The 17,354-nt window shown below is 39.4% G+C and overlaps 1 protein-coding gene across 1 annotated transcript in view; it reads right to left on the bottom strand.

Annotated features, from left to right (window-relative positions):
* Positions 1 to 316: 316 nt before the first annotated feature.
* The window catches only part of npepps (aminopeptidase puromycin sensitive), a 63,338-nt gene continuing 46,300 nt past the window's right edge, over positions 317 to 17,354 (bottom strand). Inside the window, exons 14-23 of the mRNA XM_041784778.1 lie at positions 14,618 to 14,681; positions 14,353 to 14,492; positions 11,297 to 11,431; positions 10,592 to 10,811; positions 10,319 to 10,461; positions 8,885 to 8,941; positions 7,567 to 7,674; positions 6,110 to 6,265; positions 5,938 to 5,985; positions 317 to 4,020 (exon numbers count right to left, since the gene is read on the bottom strand). Of these exons, the coding sequence (XP_041640712.1) occupies positions 3,874 to 4,020; positions 5,938 to 5,985; positions 6,110 to 6,265; positions 7,567 to 7,674; positions 8,885 to 8,941; positions 10,319 to 10,461; positions 10,592 to 10,811; positions 11,297 to 11,431; positions 14,353 to 14,492; positions 14,618 to 14,681 (1,218 nt within the window). The 3' untranslated portion in view covers positions 317 to 3,873. The remainder of the gene's footprint in view (positions 4,021 to 5,937; positions 5,986 to 6,109; positions 6,266 to 7,566; positions 7,675 to 8,884; positions 8,942 to 10,318; positions 10,462 to 10,591; positions 10,812 to 11,296; positions 11,432 to 14,352; positions 14,493 to 14,617; positions 14,682 to 17,354) is intronic.

A 17,354-nucleotide genomic window follows, 5' to 3' on the forward strand; every position in this document is an offset into this window, starting at 1 on the left:
AGCACCAGCTGCCTGGACCTCTGTTGAATTTGGTCAGTCACTTTAGAGGGGTGAATATTTATGCAACATTTATTTAATCCAAAAACCAAAGTATGTTGACCATGACTGCTTTATAAAATCAATAAAAGGGTTAAACATCCAAAGGGAGGGACTGCTTTTCTATAGGCACAGTGTCTACAGTAAACATTTTTACTACAGAAACCAGCCAGTCCTCCTCCTGACCCACTGTCTGGTTTTCAGAAACTTCACTGAGGCGTCGGCGGTCGTCATTGGTCGTGGTGAAACGTGTTTGAAACATGTGGTATGACAGATACTGTATCATCAAGTGTGACTTTATTGGACTGCATATTTACGTTTGCCTTGGCATCGGTGAAGTCAAAGCTGTCCTGTGTGACAGATCTTTAAACCAGAGCCACAGAAACATCCCACATGTTGAGCTAAACTCAGATTCATTAGAAAAAGACATGAAAACATGAACGTCTGCACAGTCCACACATGAATCTAGCGGCCAAACGCTGCCTGACGATACTCTACAGACACTTATGAAAGCATAAAGACATTTAGCTTTTCTCTCTGCAGTCGTCTACCCGTCACCATGTTTAATTCTCTTTAGGTGGAGCTCGGCTGTCGTATTTACATTTACACACAGACAGATCGGTGTCAGGGCCGCTTTAACCGTTTGTATGATCATCCTGTTGCCTGTGAGATAATTCTAAATGAATACAGATCTGTTTCCAGGCATGCACACTCACTCTCACCGCTACGGATTTCACATGGTTTCTTTGTGTTTTTATCATCCTTTATCACTTTAATGAACACCAACTGGAGTTTAAACAAAATAAAAGAAAACAAACAGAAAAAAACCCAACAACAAATGTTCCAGGACGGGGGGAAGAGTCTCGACAACAGCTTGGATGACTTGGTCGGTATGTTTTCAAAAACCACATCAAATTGTAAATTCTATAATAGATATACTCGCTCAACAAGTCTGCATAATCTGTCACATTAGATACATCTGACGGCATGTGGAAGCCACCTACGATCTCTTCAGTGTTTCAACAGGAACTGCAAACCGGTCGACCGATTTAAGGCTTCCAAAGGTTTGACAGCGGAGTCGATCTGCCACGTCCACACAAAGTCCGCACCGGGCCTCGGCCCTAATTGAGAGGCGTTTCCTGATGTAATTTCAGAATAAAAGGCCCCGAAGAAGTAGTGTTGTGATCTTTTTTTTTTTTTTTCTTCTCTCCTCAGAATATAAGATTATCTCAACATTTAAATAAATCACTGCATCTGATGTCTTATAAAACACGCTGATATCTTCATTTCAGTGAGAAAGAAAACGAGGGGGTTTAAATATGTCGATTCAAACTTTACAAACTTGAGAGGGAGGAGGGAGGGGAGACAGGAAACCATGAACTTTTCTCTTTTTAAAAGGAACATTGTCCGCAAAAAATGCTTGCATTATACAGTTTACAATGTAGTACCATGCTAGCGCTGCTCGCCTCATCCTAACCGTTTATTAGCAAATGGAGAATCAGTGCTGTTGGAAACTACCACAAACACACGCTACCGCTTTTAACCCCAGCCTGCCCGCACGCCGCCGGCTGTCACCCAATCACAACGCCCAAAAAAGAGGAAGGAGGGGGAGGGGGTGTGAACGCTGAGGCTGGCGACATACTGGACCATTTCAGGGCCAAATTACCCTCAATCATCAGGAAAACGTGGCCTGATTGGTCAGAGCATTTTACGGCCAACGGATTTTAAATTTGGAAAGAAATAAAAAAATCATGGAAACATGCCTTTTCTTAAAAGTTCTTATTACATAAGAACGTTTTAAAAATTCAAACAAAACCATTAATGGTTTTCAGTTTGGCTTTCTGTTCCAAAAGAAAATTATGTCATTGTTTTTGTGTTCTGATCAAAAAAGGAAGATCAAAGAACAGAACACTGGTGATGTAACATTCTATTTTCTCGTATGTGACATGCTGCAGGTATTCTGAAAAAAGAAAAGAATGTTACCCCACCTGTTTACTTTTTTATCTTCCTTTGTTGATGAAAAATTAACAATTTTTCCTTAGCGTGTTTTTATTTGGTGGGATAAAAGGAAAACAAAAAACAGAAAAGAAAGAATGTTTTCCTTTGTTATTCATTTTTTTATTCTCAGTTTAATACGATAATATACATTTATGTGTCAAAAATATTATAAGATGAAAAATGAACTGTTTATCTTTTTTTACTAATTCTTATTGGAATATGAAACATTTAGAAACTGTTTCTCCATCTTATTTTTTGTGTCTGATAAAAGAATAGAACATTGGTGATGTAACATCCTTTTATTTCGTGACCTCTGCAGCAGGTCACTGGCAAGGAAAAAAGAATGTTACATCACCAGTATTTTGTTCTCTGATCAGAACCTAAAAGCAATGCGATAAATAAAAATAAAATAAAAATCTAATTTCTCAGTTTTCCCAAAAAGAACTGTGGAAAAGAGAAACAGTTAATTTTTCATCTTTTTGTTTTTGTGTTCTAATAAAAGACATCAAATCAAAGAATCCTGCTGATGTAACATTCTTTTTTTCCCAAGAACACCTGCAGCAGGTCACACACACAGTAGGAAAGAATGTTACATCACCAGAGTTCTGTTTTTTGATTTTCCTTTAATGATCAAAACACAAAAAGCAAGATGGAAAAACATTTTTTTTGTTTATTCCTTTATTTTGGAAAATGAATATGAAAAATATAACAAAAACAAATAAAGTAAAATGGTTTATTTTCTTGAATCCCAGTTTAATAGAGACTGACTGAAAAGGTCAAGGGCAGGTTTGTTTTTTTCTGTTTTGTTTCTTGATTTTAAATTTCTCATTTCAAACTAAAACTCTGTTGGCCGTTAAAAACGCTGACGGGGTCAGGTTAGGTCAGGCTTTTCCCAACAGAAGCCAGCGAGAGCAACAGGCAAAGAAACATCAGCAGCCAGATGTTGTTCACTTTTACACCTCACAAACATGGCGGTGCAAACTACTGTGACTATACCATCTTAGCCAGGATTTCACTATTTTCTCTCTTTTTTAATGTTTTCTGCCACAAAAAGCCCAGACAGCTGACGTCAAACATCCTCTAAGTTTGTTTTTGTCTGGAGTCAGGTTTAATCCTGTGTTTCTGAGAGATCTGTCTGAGGAATCTGTGAAACCATCACTAGGAACAGGAGCATGGTGTCTAAATCCTCTGGTGTACAATCACAGGACTACTGTGTTAAAGCTTGGTTAGGTTTGTCCTTTTTGCCTCTGGTTTCACAGGTTTTTTAAACGTTTTAGTTCTCAAGTGTGTAGCCAGCCTAAATGAGAGAAGGGAGGGAAAAAGAATCAAAAATAACAAATTATTAACAAATGATTTGTTTGTGCAGAAAACAAACAGAAGTAAACAAAGCAGCAAATGCAGAAAAATCACGCTTCATGCATTTTAAATTTAGGCAGTAGAAGAAAAGAGGAGGATGGAGAAGATTCACAGTTTTCTCAGCTACAGCGCAGAGATGGACGAGGAGTGCATACGGGGCGGGTGAAGCAGCGTTAGCGTGGATGCTCGGTAACCTTACTGGAGGGCAGAGTGGGGCTAAAACTACATTCCTGGTCTGACTAAGATGATCGGCTTCGTTAACGTCCAGACAGTCTCTCTGAGTTTCCAAAGCTCCGGGAATCTTGGCTGTGCCGCCGTGTTTTTGGACAGTTTCTGTAGAGAAATGAAGCTGTAAAGTACGCTCTGCTCTCCCGCTCTGCTCCGTGTCGAGGGGGGGCCGAGGCAGCTATGATGCTGGGAGGTCCGCGCTGGAGGGAGGGGGGAAGGGGGCTGGAGGAGGCGGGGCAGTGGGGGAGCGGTGGCTCAGACGGGGGGAGCTTTGCGCTGCAGTAGATACTGGTGGATGTCGTCTGCGTCGCGCTTCAGCCAGGCGGCGTTGAGGAGGATGTTCTCGCAGCACTGCTGAACCGTACGCTCAGCCGCCGGCGCTGGATGACTCTCGAAGAAACTCTGGGGGGAGGGCACGAACACAGAAAGAGAGAGAGAGGGGGTTAAAAGCATGTAATGTCACCTAACAAAACATTTCTCAGGAAAATTAACCCTTTCCATGCAAACTGTTCTTATTGCATCAAACATCTGATGACAAGGACGGTAACAAAATGGCGTGCATTGAGTAAAGATGAGCCTACTGTCTGAGAGAGACAGAGCATTTATGACGGACAAACTTTCCAGAGAACAATTCCACCAATGAACGATTGAGAAAAAAAATGATATAAATGAAATGAATGTAAATCAGGCCCGTAAATTTACTCTGACATTGCTATTACTGAGCCACAACCAGGAGTTAAATCTGATGCTCCATGTGTGGCACTGTTACGCATGATGAGGCCTTGGGCTTCCTCTCCACATCTCCTCCATCTGTCTTCACTGATTTTCAGCACCGTCCAGTCCTGTCCTTTTAAAATAAAAGCTAAAAGCCCCCCACTGACATTAGGCTTTGCTACAGCCCAGTGCTCATGCCCAGAATGTCCATTAAAATGTTGGGAGTATTTGCTATGACACTGTCAGGAATCTGTCGTGGATCTTTGGAAATTTGTTTGGATATTTTGGAGAGTTTAGCTGGAGGATTTGAGGGTAATTTGCATGAAATGATTTCAGGCATTTTCATGGATATTTGAGGAATGCATTTGTAATTCCTTGAAAATTTGATTCAGATTTTGTGGGTGGGGAATTTGACGTCATTTTCCAAGAATTTCATGGAAATTTCAGGGAATGTGGTTAGATGTTTGGTGGAGTTTTCCATCATTTGAATGGAATTTTGCACGAAGTACTTGTACATTTTAGGAACTAGAATTTAATTGGAATTTTGATACTTTATGAAAAAGTTTAAATGAAATATCTGGGGAGTATCTGGAGGAATTTGGGGTGTTTTCGCAGAATTTTTTTGGGGTGGGGTGTGGGGGTGGGGGGTGTATCTTTGAAATTGTATGGAATCTGATTGGACTTCACAAAAAGGAAAATCTATGAGAAATTCAGAACTTTGAGTGGAAATTTTGGTAATGCTTGGTCTAACAAGTCCATGTGGTTCATCATCAGTTATTTGGAATTATTTTTAAGTTTCAGGGCATTTGCATGATTTTTTTTTTTTTTTTTTTCAGGAATTTTCCATGAATTTCAGGTGACATTTTTTGTGGAATGTTTAGGTTTTACAATGAAGTTTGACGGAAACATTTGGGGAAAATTTAAAGAATGTTTGGAGAACTTTTTATGGAATACTTGTTTGAATGTTGGAAAGGGAGAACGTACAATAAATTGTACACTTTTACTGCAAAAGTTAACCAGTCCTGGTGGCCCTTCTCCAAAATTAGTCCCCCCTCCCTTTCTCAATGACTGAAGACCCCCAACAACACTCAGCCTAGACCTCTGCTCTAAAACCGATCCAGGACTAGTTTTTCTGCAGAAACAGGACCTCTGGGAGAATTATGGAGGTCCTTTTGGGTCTTAACTACTTCCTGTAAAAACTTGGCTTAGCTTTAGACTAATCTGGTTCTACTGATCCAAAATAAAGGGGAGAAACTAAAAACAGGTCTCAGGAGGTACAGACAAAAGAAAACAGCAAAAACCTTTTTGCTGGTTACCCAGCAGCTGGCAAATTTATTTTTTAGAGAGTCAAATGATAAAGATGATGTCTGAAGCTTCAGAAGCAGAATTTTATGTTTTATAGTATGACCTTTAGGGCTCAAACTTCCTTTTGGGATGTGTCTGTTTAAATATTTCATTCCTGGATTCATAAAAACCTTCATAGATAAAGTTTTATCTGTAATTATGAAAAATATTAACTAAAAAACAGACAGAAAACCCCTCCCTTAGAATCAACCAGAGAAACAGAATTATTTCAGTGACCTTCAGCTCTGCCAGGTGTCTCACCTTTACTTCAGCCGCCATTTTATCGATGGCAAATCCGTCGACTGTGAGCTGCAGAGACAGAGAGACACACGGGTGAACAGAGACAAAGATAATCTCCAACTACCAGCTCAGCTTGTCTCACTGAGCAAAGAGTCACATGTTAAAGAAATGAAACGCCGTGCCACGGTGTTACCTTGATGAGCCGTGATATGAGGAAGCCGCCCTGGTAGCGGTTGTAAAGCTCCTCCCAGTTATCTTTGACAAACTTCCAGGCAGCCTTCCGGCCTTGTTTACTACTTCCTGCCACGCCCCCGATTACCGACACTGTGTCCTGGGGACGGACCTCTTCCTGTGGGGGCAGAGTCAGCTTATAGATTTCTTTTTTTTAACCTTTATTCATTTTCATCCTGAGGCCAACTTCCCTTTAACCTCACCATCTTCTTCCTTTACTCTTCCCTTCTCGGCTTCAGTTTGTGCATAAACACACTTCTTTATTTGCCATGAAGTGTTGCATGAAGAAGCAAATTCCCAACAAAGAATAAGACAACATTCATACACTGCTAATGAGGCAGTGGAGATAAGATGGAAGTCACCAAAACTATTTTCAGACCCTCAAAGTCAGAATAAGACTTCTAAAGATGCCTTAAGGATCCACAGGAACTCTGCTGAGGATAGAAAACTGTTCTTAGTTATGGGAGAAGTTTTCTTTAAGTTGTTTCTACCTGATATTCTGCATGATGCATCTCCAAAAAGTCATTTTATTTATTTTCAGCCCAGTTTAACACAAGGTTACTGTTATTTGATAATCATAGATCATGAAAGAATTGTAGTTTAGCCCCCCTCCGTCTAACAGTACTGCAGACACGTTTTATCAGCAGTATTGTCACCATGTGCCCACGCTACACTGCCTTTTAGTGGCTAAGCCCCCTTCCAACAGGTAAATGAGCCACCATGCTGTATTTCATGCAGAAGGACGACCTCTGCTGGATGTTTTGGAATAGTCGCTCAATCATGAGTAAATGCCTCTAATGGAATTTTAAGTTTCTTTGTTAGTTAGTCTATAGTTGGTCTATAGATAGTTAGTCTATCACTTGCTGAAGCTGAGGAGCCCTCTGTTGATGCTTTGTTTTGTTTCTTTGCTTGTTCCTTCTAGAAAATCCACCACACTAAATAAAAGCTTTGGTCAGATGTCATTAAAGATGGTAAAGCTGTTCAAAGTTTCTGCTCTCCTCGCCATGAATTTGACCAAACTGAGAAAAGTAGGGCTAAAAATGGCCTCTGTTAGAGCAAAGTTCCAGTTAGATCCTTACAATCATGCACATATGAGATGGAATATTTATAAAAAGGAGTGCTTTAAACTTCTTTGCTATGTGGCTGTTTCTTTAATAACTGCGGATCCTTCATCATCCCTTCATAGGGAAACAGGCGCTGTGCTCTGATTAATGCTGCAGTACAGTTTGGATTTAAGAAATCAAAACGAATTAGTAAAAATAAATTGAAAAAGCATGAATGGAAAAAAAACTGCTCTGAAAATCCAGAATGGCAAAAATTAAATATTACTCAGGTCAAAAAAACCTGCAATGAATGAAACTAGCTTCAGCCACTCAGACAAAACTAAAGCGTATGGCGTTCAGTCGTGGTCAGGCATACCGAGAGGGCGAAGGTGAGGACTTTCTGGATGAGGTCAGGGGCAGAGATGGCGCCAAGCACTCTTTCGATGCGGTTCTTCTCCTCCTGCATGTCGGCCTGTTTGTGGAGCTGAAGGAGGGAAAGAGACCAATTAAGAGAAAAAAGGGAAGGAGCGGAGTTTTTTACAGCTATGGAGTCATTGTTGTTGCAAAACTTAAGAGTGCATTTAAACCTTGGCTCAGATTTTTGAGCTCTAAACTGCCTCCTTGTTTGTTGATTTCCTCTGTGCTCTATCGTTGTTGCTGTGCTTTTCTCAGGAGACATTTGCTTCAATCTCACAAAGAGAGTCCCAACATTCTACCACATACACACATCATCTCAGTTTCTGAAGTGAAATCCTCAAGCTCCAAAATCCAGAAATAAGCCGTTTCACAATGACCATTTAAAATAGGAAAAAAACAAAAACCCTGCCCTTGGCCCTTTAAGGCAGTACTATCAAAATGGGAATCAAAAATGAGAAAACAAAAAACACAAAAAATCTTGTTCTTTTTCCAAAATGCTTAAAAAATATATAAAACAAAAAAAAAAGTTAGTTTTTCATCTTATTTGTTCTGATCCAAAAAGAAGATCAAAGAACAGGATGCTATCAATGTAATATTCTTTTCTGTCAACGCCTGCAGCAGTCACACATATAGGAAAAAGAATGTTATATCATCAGTGTTTCATCCTTTGATCGTCCTTTTTATCAGAACACAAAAACAATAAGATGAAAAAGAGATTTTTTCATCTATTTATTTCTCTCAGAAAACAAACAAAAAAAGAAACATGAAACAAGTGAAAAATAGTCTCACTTCTTTGTTTTTTGATTTGCTAAAACTGCTTAAATTAGCCACCTCAGCTCCTCCTACAGACTTCATTTTGGCTTTAAAAAGTAGAAAAGTTATGACACTATTTATGCTGGATTCACTTTTTTGCTATCTTTTACTGATTTTTAATAATTACTGTTGAAGTTTGATGATGATTTTTGGCTCTCAGACTTTTACAGTGCATGTGTATGTGACAGAATGTTGGGACTCTCTCAGAGAGATCAGAGCAAATGTCTCCTGGAGAACAGCATAGCAACAACGGGCAGAGCTAGCCTGATTGGTCCATCCTCTACCTGTTTCCTATTGGATGGCACATCAAAATACCAAAAACAAAAAAAAACAAAAAAAAAAAACAAAAAAAACAAAAACAAGAACAGAAATATATAAGAGTTTTGTAACAATAAGGACTCCTTATATGTCAGCTTGCATAATTCCTTCCCAAATCTCCCTGTCACATGACACTGCATCCTTACCTTTAGCATTGTATCCAATGTGGTGCTGTCTCCATGCTTCAGGACTGTTAAATACACCTAAAAAAAAACAAGACAAAAAACAGTCAATAATACACAGAAAAGTCTGACATACTAACAGAGAGGTTTTGTTTATTTTTTGTTGTTAAAGTTAAAGTTATAGCTTGGTTTATACTTCCGTGTTGAGTCTAAACTGTCAGAAGCACTACATACTCTGGAACTGTTTGTGCAGATCTGTGATTTTTAGATTAAGACTTCCTCCATTTTCCAGTTACTCCATGTTGAATCTCCCTGCTGAAGCTGTGACTGTATTTTGGTGGAGTTGAAGCCGATAACTATTGGTTACCAGTTCATTACACTGCAGTTATTACAAAGAAAATACCCACAGTAGAGGAAAATCATGGATTCTGAATGTCTTAATTAGAACTTTCCCTTATGCTGACTGTACTTTGTTGGCAACTTCTGGAAAAGTGGTTGAAATGGCAAGGAGGTAATCCCTCACTCCTTGACGTTTCCAACTCCGACTTTTCCAAAGGTTGCCAACTAAGGCCTACTACTTAAAAATATAGAAAAAAGGGTCCAGACATCCCTAGCTTCACCAACATTCCATCCGTTGCTTTTGATGACAATATCATCTTATAAAGCTTCACCAACATTCCTTCCTCTGCCTTTGAAGATGATGTCATTCTTTAAAGTTTCTAAAACATTTCTTATCCTGCCTTCGTAGATGATGCCATCCTATAAAGCTTCACCAACATTCCTTCCTCTGCCTTTGAAGACGATGTCATCCTAAATAGCTTCTAGGGCTGGGCAATTAATCGAATTTTAGATTAAATCGCAATATTACACACTGTAATTTTCAAATCGCAGAAGTTGCAATATTTCTTTGACCTGAAATGTATGTCAAAATACCAGTTTAATAAATATTTTGCAGCAGATATGCTACACTACACATCATGCAACACTTAGCAAAAGTTTCTGCTTTCTCTCTTTTGTATGTATTTGTCTGATTCAAAATGAGAAAGACATAAAATAGTTATTCCTTTCAATACAAAGGTGACTCAAAATGATCACAATAAAATTGTTTAGTCTTTGTTTAATCTGCCAAATGTTGTGTTTTTTATAAAATACAATGATTTATTTCTTTTCTGTTTAGAAAAACACAAGGTGAGGAACTTAAAAAGTAATCATACTTTAAATCGCAATACTGGGTGAAAAATATTGCAATTAGATTATTTTCTCTAATCGTTCAGCCCTAATAGCTTCATTAACATTCCTCCCCCAACCTTTCATGATGATGTCATCCTTTTAAGTTTCAAAAACATTCCTTCCTCAACTTTTGATGATGATGTCATCCTACGAAGCTTCACCAACACTCCGTCCCCTGCCTTTAAAGATGGCATCAAACTGAACAGTTGGAGATTTATCTGTGCTCACCGGGCTCCTGAGGTCTGCAGGGAGAACCTGTTTGCCATCCACATGGTCCCTGAATCTCCGCCGGGCCTCCTCAAGCGTGGGTTTGTGTCCTGCCTTACCAAGCTTCCCCAGTACCAGACCTCTGAGCAGGGCGTCCAGGTGACCTGCTCAGAAAAAAAACAAACATGTCATGTTATTATCGTTCTCTCTTGCTGCAGAGCTCTGATGCACAGAAGGGTTAACTAGCAAAATTTAAACTCTTCAACCATCTCTTCCAGTCCGGATCCTCCTCACCTTCCCCTGGTTTGCTGTCCCAGCCGAGCTCCAGGCCGATGGGGGTGAACAGGTCTCTGATAAACTCCTGGATCTCCTCGTGGAAGTCGGTGTGGGACAGCAATGAGGACAGAACTCCCAGGTTACAGCTGAGGTCGCTCCACACCGTGTAGTTTGGCTCGTTGACGAATGCCTCCATCAGCTTCAGCACCTCCACCGTGCTGATCATCCCTGCACGAGACTGAGGCAAAATAATAAAACCAAACTGTGAATACATGAAGAACAGAAGCATCAGAGCTTCAGAGAAGATACCTGAAGAAATCTCTGTCATCTACGTCAAACTGCAGATTTTATCAAGCAAAAACAGAACAGCCAACTAAGTTACATGCTTTGTTTTGTTTCATCTGCCTGCTTTGTTGGTTTAACTTTGTCCAAAACCCTACCCTAACACCAGAGAGCCTGTTTCCCAGATCCATGGGATGGTAATCTAAGTCTACTTCACATCCAAAGCAGCAGAACATATGATGTAGTTGGCATGTGGAGTAAACTAGATAACAGGAGCTCAACAGGCAGTTGTCATGCCAGGGTTTTCTCTGAACCAGAACAACTGAGAACTGAACTAGACTTGCAGCTTTAAATTTAACCTCAGAAAGACATAAAGGGAAATGTCTGTAGTTTCAGAGCTGTGCTCGTGTTTATCTGCATGTTTGTGTCTGTGAACGTTACCAGGGAGAAGAGGTCGTTCTGCAGGCCCAGCCGGTCCACGGGCTGCAGGCTGAGGTCTCTGACGCCCGGCAGCAGACTCTCCAGCATGGACGAGCTGTACTGGATACGATAGAAGCCCACGGTGCCGGGGTTGATCTGTGAGCAGCAGGGACACAACTGGGTCAGACGGAGGGGGAAAATCATGTGGTTTTAGCCTTTTTACCTCTCAGGCTGAGTGCTTTAGCTCACGGTGTTATCCTAATGTTAATGCAGCAGGCTTTAGCAAACAATGGGCTCGTCGTGGTGGAAACATTTCCCAAAACCAAGCAAACACTGATTATTCTGAGTCTGGCTGGGCAAACATTAGGAGCGAAGAAGCCTGCTCCTTTAAAGCTCCTGTTTTTACCACGTAGGTAGCTCTGAACTGAAGCCTGGTGCTTCATGATTTAGTGTGTAACTGGAGCGTCAAACAAGCCGACTGGTGGAAATCAAAGGTTCTCTTTACACATCAGTATCGTCCGCATAGGGCAGTCTTTATGACAATTCTTTATTTTCACTGTTTACTTCCTTACGACGACTCCTTTTACAGCCAACTCATGGACAGCTGCGCTAATTTACACGTTAGAGACCCAGGAGAGAAGGAGTCTTTTCACATCGACACATGATAACAGCAGGATTTACACCCCCACACAGCAGAAGAGCAGATTCAATCACCAGAATATTTTCCTCTGGTTAAAGCAGAAGTGTCTGTGAAAACCACATCCTCCTCTTCTCTTCCTCCAAACCAACAAACACAAACTCCGTCTGTGACCCGTGGTTGAACTTTCTCTCTTCACATGACTCAGAATTTAGCTTTCAAACATAAGGAAATTAAGATTTTTGGAAAACCATTTTTTAAAACTGACACTTGAATGTTTACATGATATGTGCAACATAACATCTCTGAGCCAAAAATTGAAAAAAAAAAAAAGCTAAACTGGTATTTTGACTCTCATTTAATCCTTAAAAGCTCTCAGCTAATTTTAACCATTGTGTCTCTCCTGGACTTTTTGTCTTTAAAAAGCTTTTAAAACATCGACCCTGTGGTGCACAGTCAAGCTCTCAACATCCTTTTCCTCAGGAAAACCTGAGCTTTAAGAATATCTGTGCTGCAGTAATGTCACTTGAATTTTTAAGAAGTTAACAGGCTATAAAGAAAAGATAAAACTAACTAAAAATTAAAACTCAGGGGTTTCTAAGTATTAAACACAGTAAACATTAATGATTAAGAGTTCTTTGCATGAACTTGTTCTTCCATCTCTTTGAGACTAAAGAATTAAGAAACAATAATTCCAATTCAAAAAGTTTTTAATATTTTTATTTAACCTTTATTTAGCCAGGTAAGTCCCGTTGAGATCAAATATCTCTTTTGCAAGGGAGACCTCACTGAGAATGGCAGCAATGCATAGTTTCAACAAAATTATTCAAATTGTTTACAAAAAAATCCTTGCGCCTTTGGGAATTTGAGTCATTATTTAAAGTGCAGAGACTCTAAAGGTCACGTCACGGCCTCTCTGTGTCTCCTTCTCTCTATTGTGAGTCATTTAGCCCCTCCTCTTCAGTTTATAAATCTGTGCACATGCGCTGTTCGGCAAAGATGACGACGGAACAGCTTCCCATTGGTTGTCACAGCCCATTTGCAATGCATTCTGGGATACAAACCGACAATATGGCGGAAGTCTAGGCAGCTAGCTGCAGGGCTGATCAAAAAATGGATACAAATGGATAAAGAGACCAATATCCAATATCCAATACCCGAGTTACTGGTTGAAGACACCAGAAAGTCAGCCAAGTTCCAGGCTTACTAGAAAATGCTCTGTAAGAGCTAGGAAGGCATTAAAGGCATCATGAGAAAGGCAGCATGGAGAGCTTTCAGAGGAAAAAAGAAGTACCTATGATTTACGGATCAAAAGTTATCAAGCAATTTACAAGGTGTGTGCCTCCAGCACAGATCTGCGCCACATGAGCTCTAAGGGTTAAGGTTAAAGTAATATGGTCTCCCCTGTTGTTTCAAAACTGCAGTAGGCCAGATTTAAATTTAATCTAAATTTTGTTCAGCAGCCTTTTACAAATGGCTTCTAGAAGTCTAAGGCGACTGTGGCTCACAGGTTGAGTCGACCGTCACACCATCAGAAGGTTATGGGTTCGATCCCCAGCTCCTGAAGACACATGTTGATGTGTCCTCTGACAAGAAATTTAACCCCAATTTGCTCCAAAATATCAAAAATATGTCCAAGAAATATTGCAGCTTATGAGAGTTGAAAATTACCTGAGATTTTGTAATTTAATCAACATTTCGATGTTTTTATTTTTATTTTTTAAGGAGGTCCAACCAAGTATTGAGTGCATAAAAATGAACATACTTTTCAGAAGCCTGACACTTCTGTTTAAAATATCCTTTTTTTATTGATCTTACATAATCTTCTAATTTTCTGGGACACTGAGTTTTGGGTTTTCATTATCTGTCAGCCATAATCATCGACATTCCAAGAAATAAAGGCTTGAAATATTTCCCTCTATGTGTAATGAGTCTATATAATATATGGGCTTCACTTTCTGAAATGAGTAACAAAAAATATTGAACTTTTTCATGATATTCTAATTTTTTGAGATGTACCTGTAGCTGGGCTTTATTCATCAGCTGGTTTTTGGATGTTATGAGCAGATCATGGTGATATGGAAATTTGGTTTTAATGGCAACAAATATTTGTTCATAACAATATTTAATTGGAAAAATCATGCTGTTATTTTATCTTTCTACAGAAACTGCAGCCTGTAAACACTCCTGTCTCCTCCTTTAGCTGTGCTATATAAGCTTATACGGGAGAAATTCAAGGCTGTAAGAGCTGAACCTGTCTGTGGAAAATTAAGCAGATTTCTTGAGACAAGACTAAGGTAGCAGAGCATTTTTGTTCATTCAGTTCCACCTCAGTCAGACATAAAAAAACCAGACTTGAATCCTTTTCTCTGACAGCCGCTTGTTTAAGTTTCCTTGTTAAAATGAGGAACAAAGATGCAGAACTGTGATTAGACCTCACCTTGACCCACTGGTCTGAGCCAACCCCGTTGATAGTGATGGTGGTCTCTGGTCTGTCCAGCAGAACCTTGAGCTTGGTGCATTTCGGGTCCTCGCTGGTACAGATACTAATAGGGACCATCCAGCTGGGACAATCCTCACCTGAAGGACAGACACGCCAAAGAGCCAATGAGAGACGAGCCAATGAGAGACGAGTGTGGAGAGTTGCAGATTTCAGCCATGTAAAAATGTTGAAAACCACAGGATGAGGTTTAGAGAAATCTCACCATTGTGAGGTCCACTGGCACAGAACTTCTTCTGAGAGATCTTAAGGATGCGGTCGTCACCTTGCTGTAAAATAAAGAAATAAAAATGTCAAATCTGAGTGAAAATTAAATAAATAAATACTGTGACATGTAATAAATTCTAGTCATCAAAACTTGACTCTGTAGGAAAAGTGGAAATGAAACTTTCTCCCCAGAAAAAAAGGGAAAAGTCATCTGCTTCTATCCTTTTATTAAAGGGTAACTCCATTATTTTTTAATTCAGACCTTTTTGACTCATAGTGACAAAGTTTTGTAATTGCTCCAGCAGATTACTTGATTACTGCAGCAAACACCATCATAGTAATCCCCAGAGAAATCCTGTTACAGTGTGTATAAAAAGTAATCGTCCCCTTACCCTTTATCGGTTTTATAAATCAGTCATGGCTTTCTTGACAAAAACAGTTTCTTTAATGTCAAAGTGAAAACAGATTTCTACAAAGTAACGTCAATCAGACAAGATTCTGTGTTTGGAGGACACCACAAACCAAGCGGCAGCCTCTGGTCCTGACAAATGAAGCCAATGCGGAAGTGCAAAAACACTGCAATACAGCGAGTGTCCACTTGAGGCTGGCTGCAGGAAAACTGGAAGTCCTCATCTGGACACCTGTTAAACAGCTGGTTTTTACACTAGAAATAAACTGGTTTACAGCCTGGTTCTAAATACCAAACATGTCTCATTAGCTAATGTCTCATGTCTCAGTGCATGTGCTCTCAATGTACGGAGGGGTGAATTTTTTTGTACCACAATGGTTTAGATTATATTTAGGATAAACCTCACTTCCCCGTGATTGGTGTGTCTCATTTGATTGACAGATAGCTTTTTGATGTGTTTGAGTCTGCCTATTGTACTCAAATGGCTGACTTCACACAGGCTTTGTTCAATTCTTTCTACAGTCTATGGCAGTGGTTGTCAAACTTTTTTTGCCCAAGGCACACCTAAGGTTAAGCCAAAATCTCAAGGCACACCATATTCATATCAATACGAAATAGACTTTTTAAATAATATAACAGTCAAGGTGGCCCAGAAGGGGGGATAAAGGGGAGAGGGTTCTGGGTTAAAATTGGTTAAAGTGATGATAAAACATGGTAAAATTGGGTTAAAAAGTGGCAAGACAAAGTACAATTGGCATAAGGGGCCAAAAAATTGGTTAACAGTGATAAAACATGTCAAAAAGGTGACAAAAATGGGTTAGAAGTGGCCAAAAGGGTTAAATGTTGTAAAAAGGTGGTTAAAATGGTTTAAAAGTGATTAAAAATGGGAAAAAATTAGGCAAAAAAAGTGGTCAAACAAAGGCAAAGTGAGTGAAAATTAGTAAGAAGGTGGGAAAAATGGGTTTGAAGTGTCAAAAAAGGTGACAAAGTAGGTTACAAGTAGCAGAAAAGTGGCAAAAAAAGGGTTAAAGTGCTTAAACGTGGTAAAAAGTGATGAAAAAATTGGCAAAAAATGTCCAAATAATAGCAGAAGTAGGCAAAAACTGCCACAAAGGTAGCAAAAATGGGTCAAAAGTATATTTAAAAAGTTCCAAAATTGCAAAAAAGCAGCAAAAATGGTTTAAGTTGACAATATTAGTGGCAAAATGGTTAGAAAAATAGGTTAACTTGGTTAAAAGTGGCATGAATAATGATCATTTCAACACCAATTTCAACTCCATAATAGCTTGCCAAATGCTGCAAATGCAAATGAAATCCAGCCTGATTCCCAAGGCACACCTAGACTTGTCTCGAGGCACACTAGTGTGCCTTGTCATACCATTTGAGAACCACTGGTTTATGGTACAAACACACGATCCACACTGTGGTGGCAGCATTATGCTGTGGGGATGCTTCTCAGCAGCTGGCCCTGGAAGGCTTGTAAAGGTAGAGGGTAAAATGAATGCAGCAAAACAGGAAAATCCTGGAGGACAATCTTATTCAGTCTGAGAGAACTACGGCTTAGAGAAGATTTATTTTCCAGTTTGACAACGAGCTGAAGCATACAGAGAAAGCTACACAGAAATGCTAGTTAGTAGTGCTGTCCAGATTAATCATGTTAATCATGATTAATCAATTTTTTTTTAATTTTATTTAACCTTTATTTAGCCAGGTAAGTCCTGTTGAGATCAAAGATCTCTTTTTCAAGGGAGACCTGACCAAGAATGGCAGCAATGCATAGTTTCAACAACACATGCACTCAAACTCACAACAATACACAACAAATCAAGGTCCACAATTAGAGCATTCATTTTTTTTAAATGCAATTAATGGCATGCTTTATTGTCTGTTTCACAGCCCTTTGGTAAAGGCACATCAGCAGCAGCCACAGTCTCACGTCACATTTCACTTTAAAAACTCATAAACAGCTCAGGTGACTAGTCAAAGTCAGCTGAACCTTTTAAACGTTCTCTTATTTCATTCTCAATCCAAAACAAAACAAGTTCCTTTTTCTGTGGTTAAGTTCATCATCTTATAACCTTTGATATGCCTCCGTAAGAAGGTCTGTATCCAACCAGGAAGTCAGTCACCCTTAGTTTAGGATGGTAGAAAAATCCAAAATTAGGAAAAAAAAAAAAAAAAAAAAAAAAAAAAGCAGAAATTTAAAATGCAGGGGGTGGGGGTGGGAATAACAGCAATTCTGAGATTAACCTAGATTAAAAATTTTAATCTTTAATCTTTTGACAACTCTAGTTCATGTTCTTGGTGTGTGAGAGCCCAGATCTCA

This window comes from Cheilinus undulatus, linkage group 4 (genome assembly GCF_018320785.1).
Source record: "Cheilinus undulatus linkage group 4, ASM1832078v1, whole genome shotgun sequence".
Classification (NCBI taxonomy): domain Eukaryota; kingdom Metazoa; phylum Chordata; class Actinopteri; order Labriformes; family Labridae; genus Cheilinus; species Cheilinus undulatus.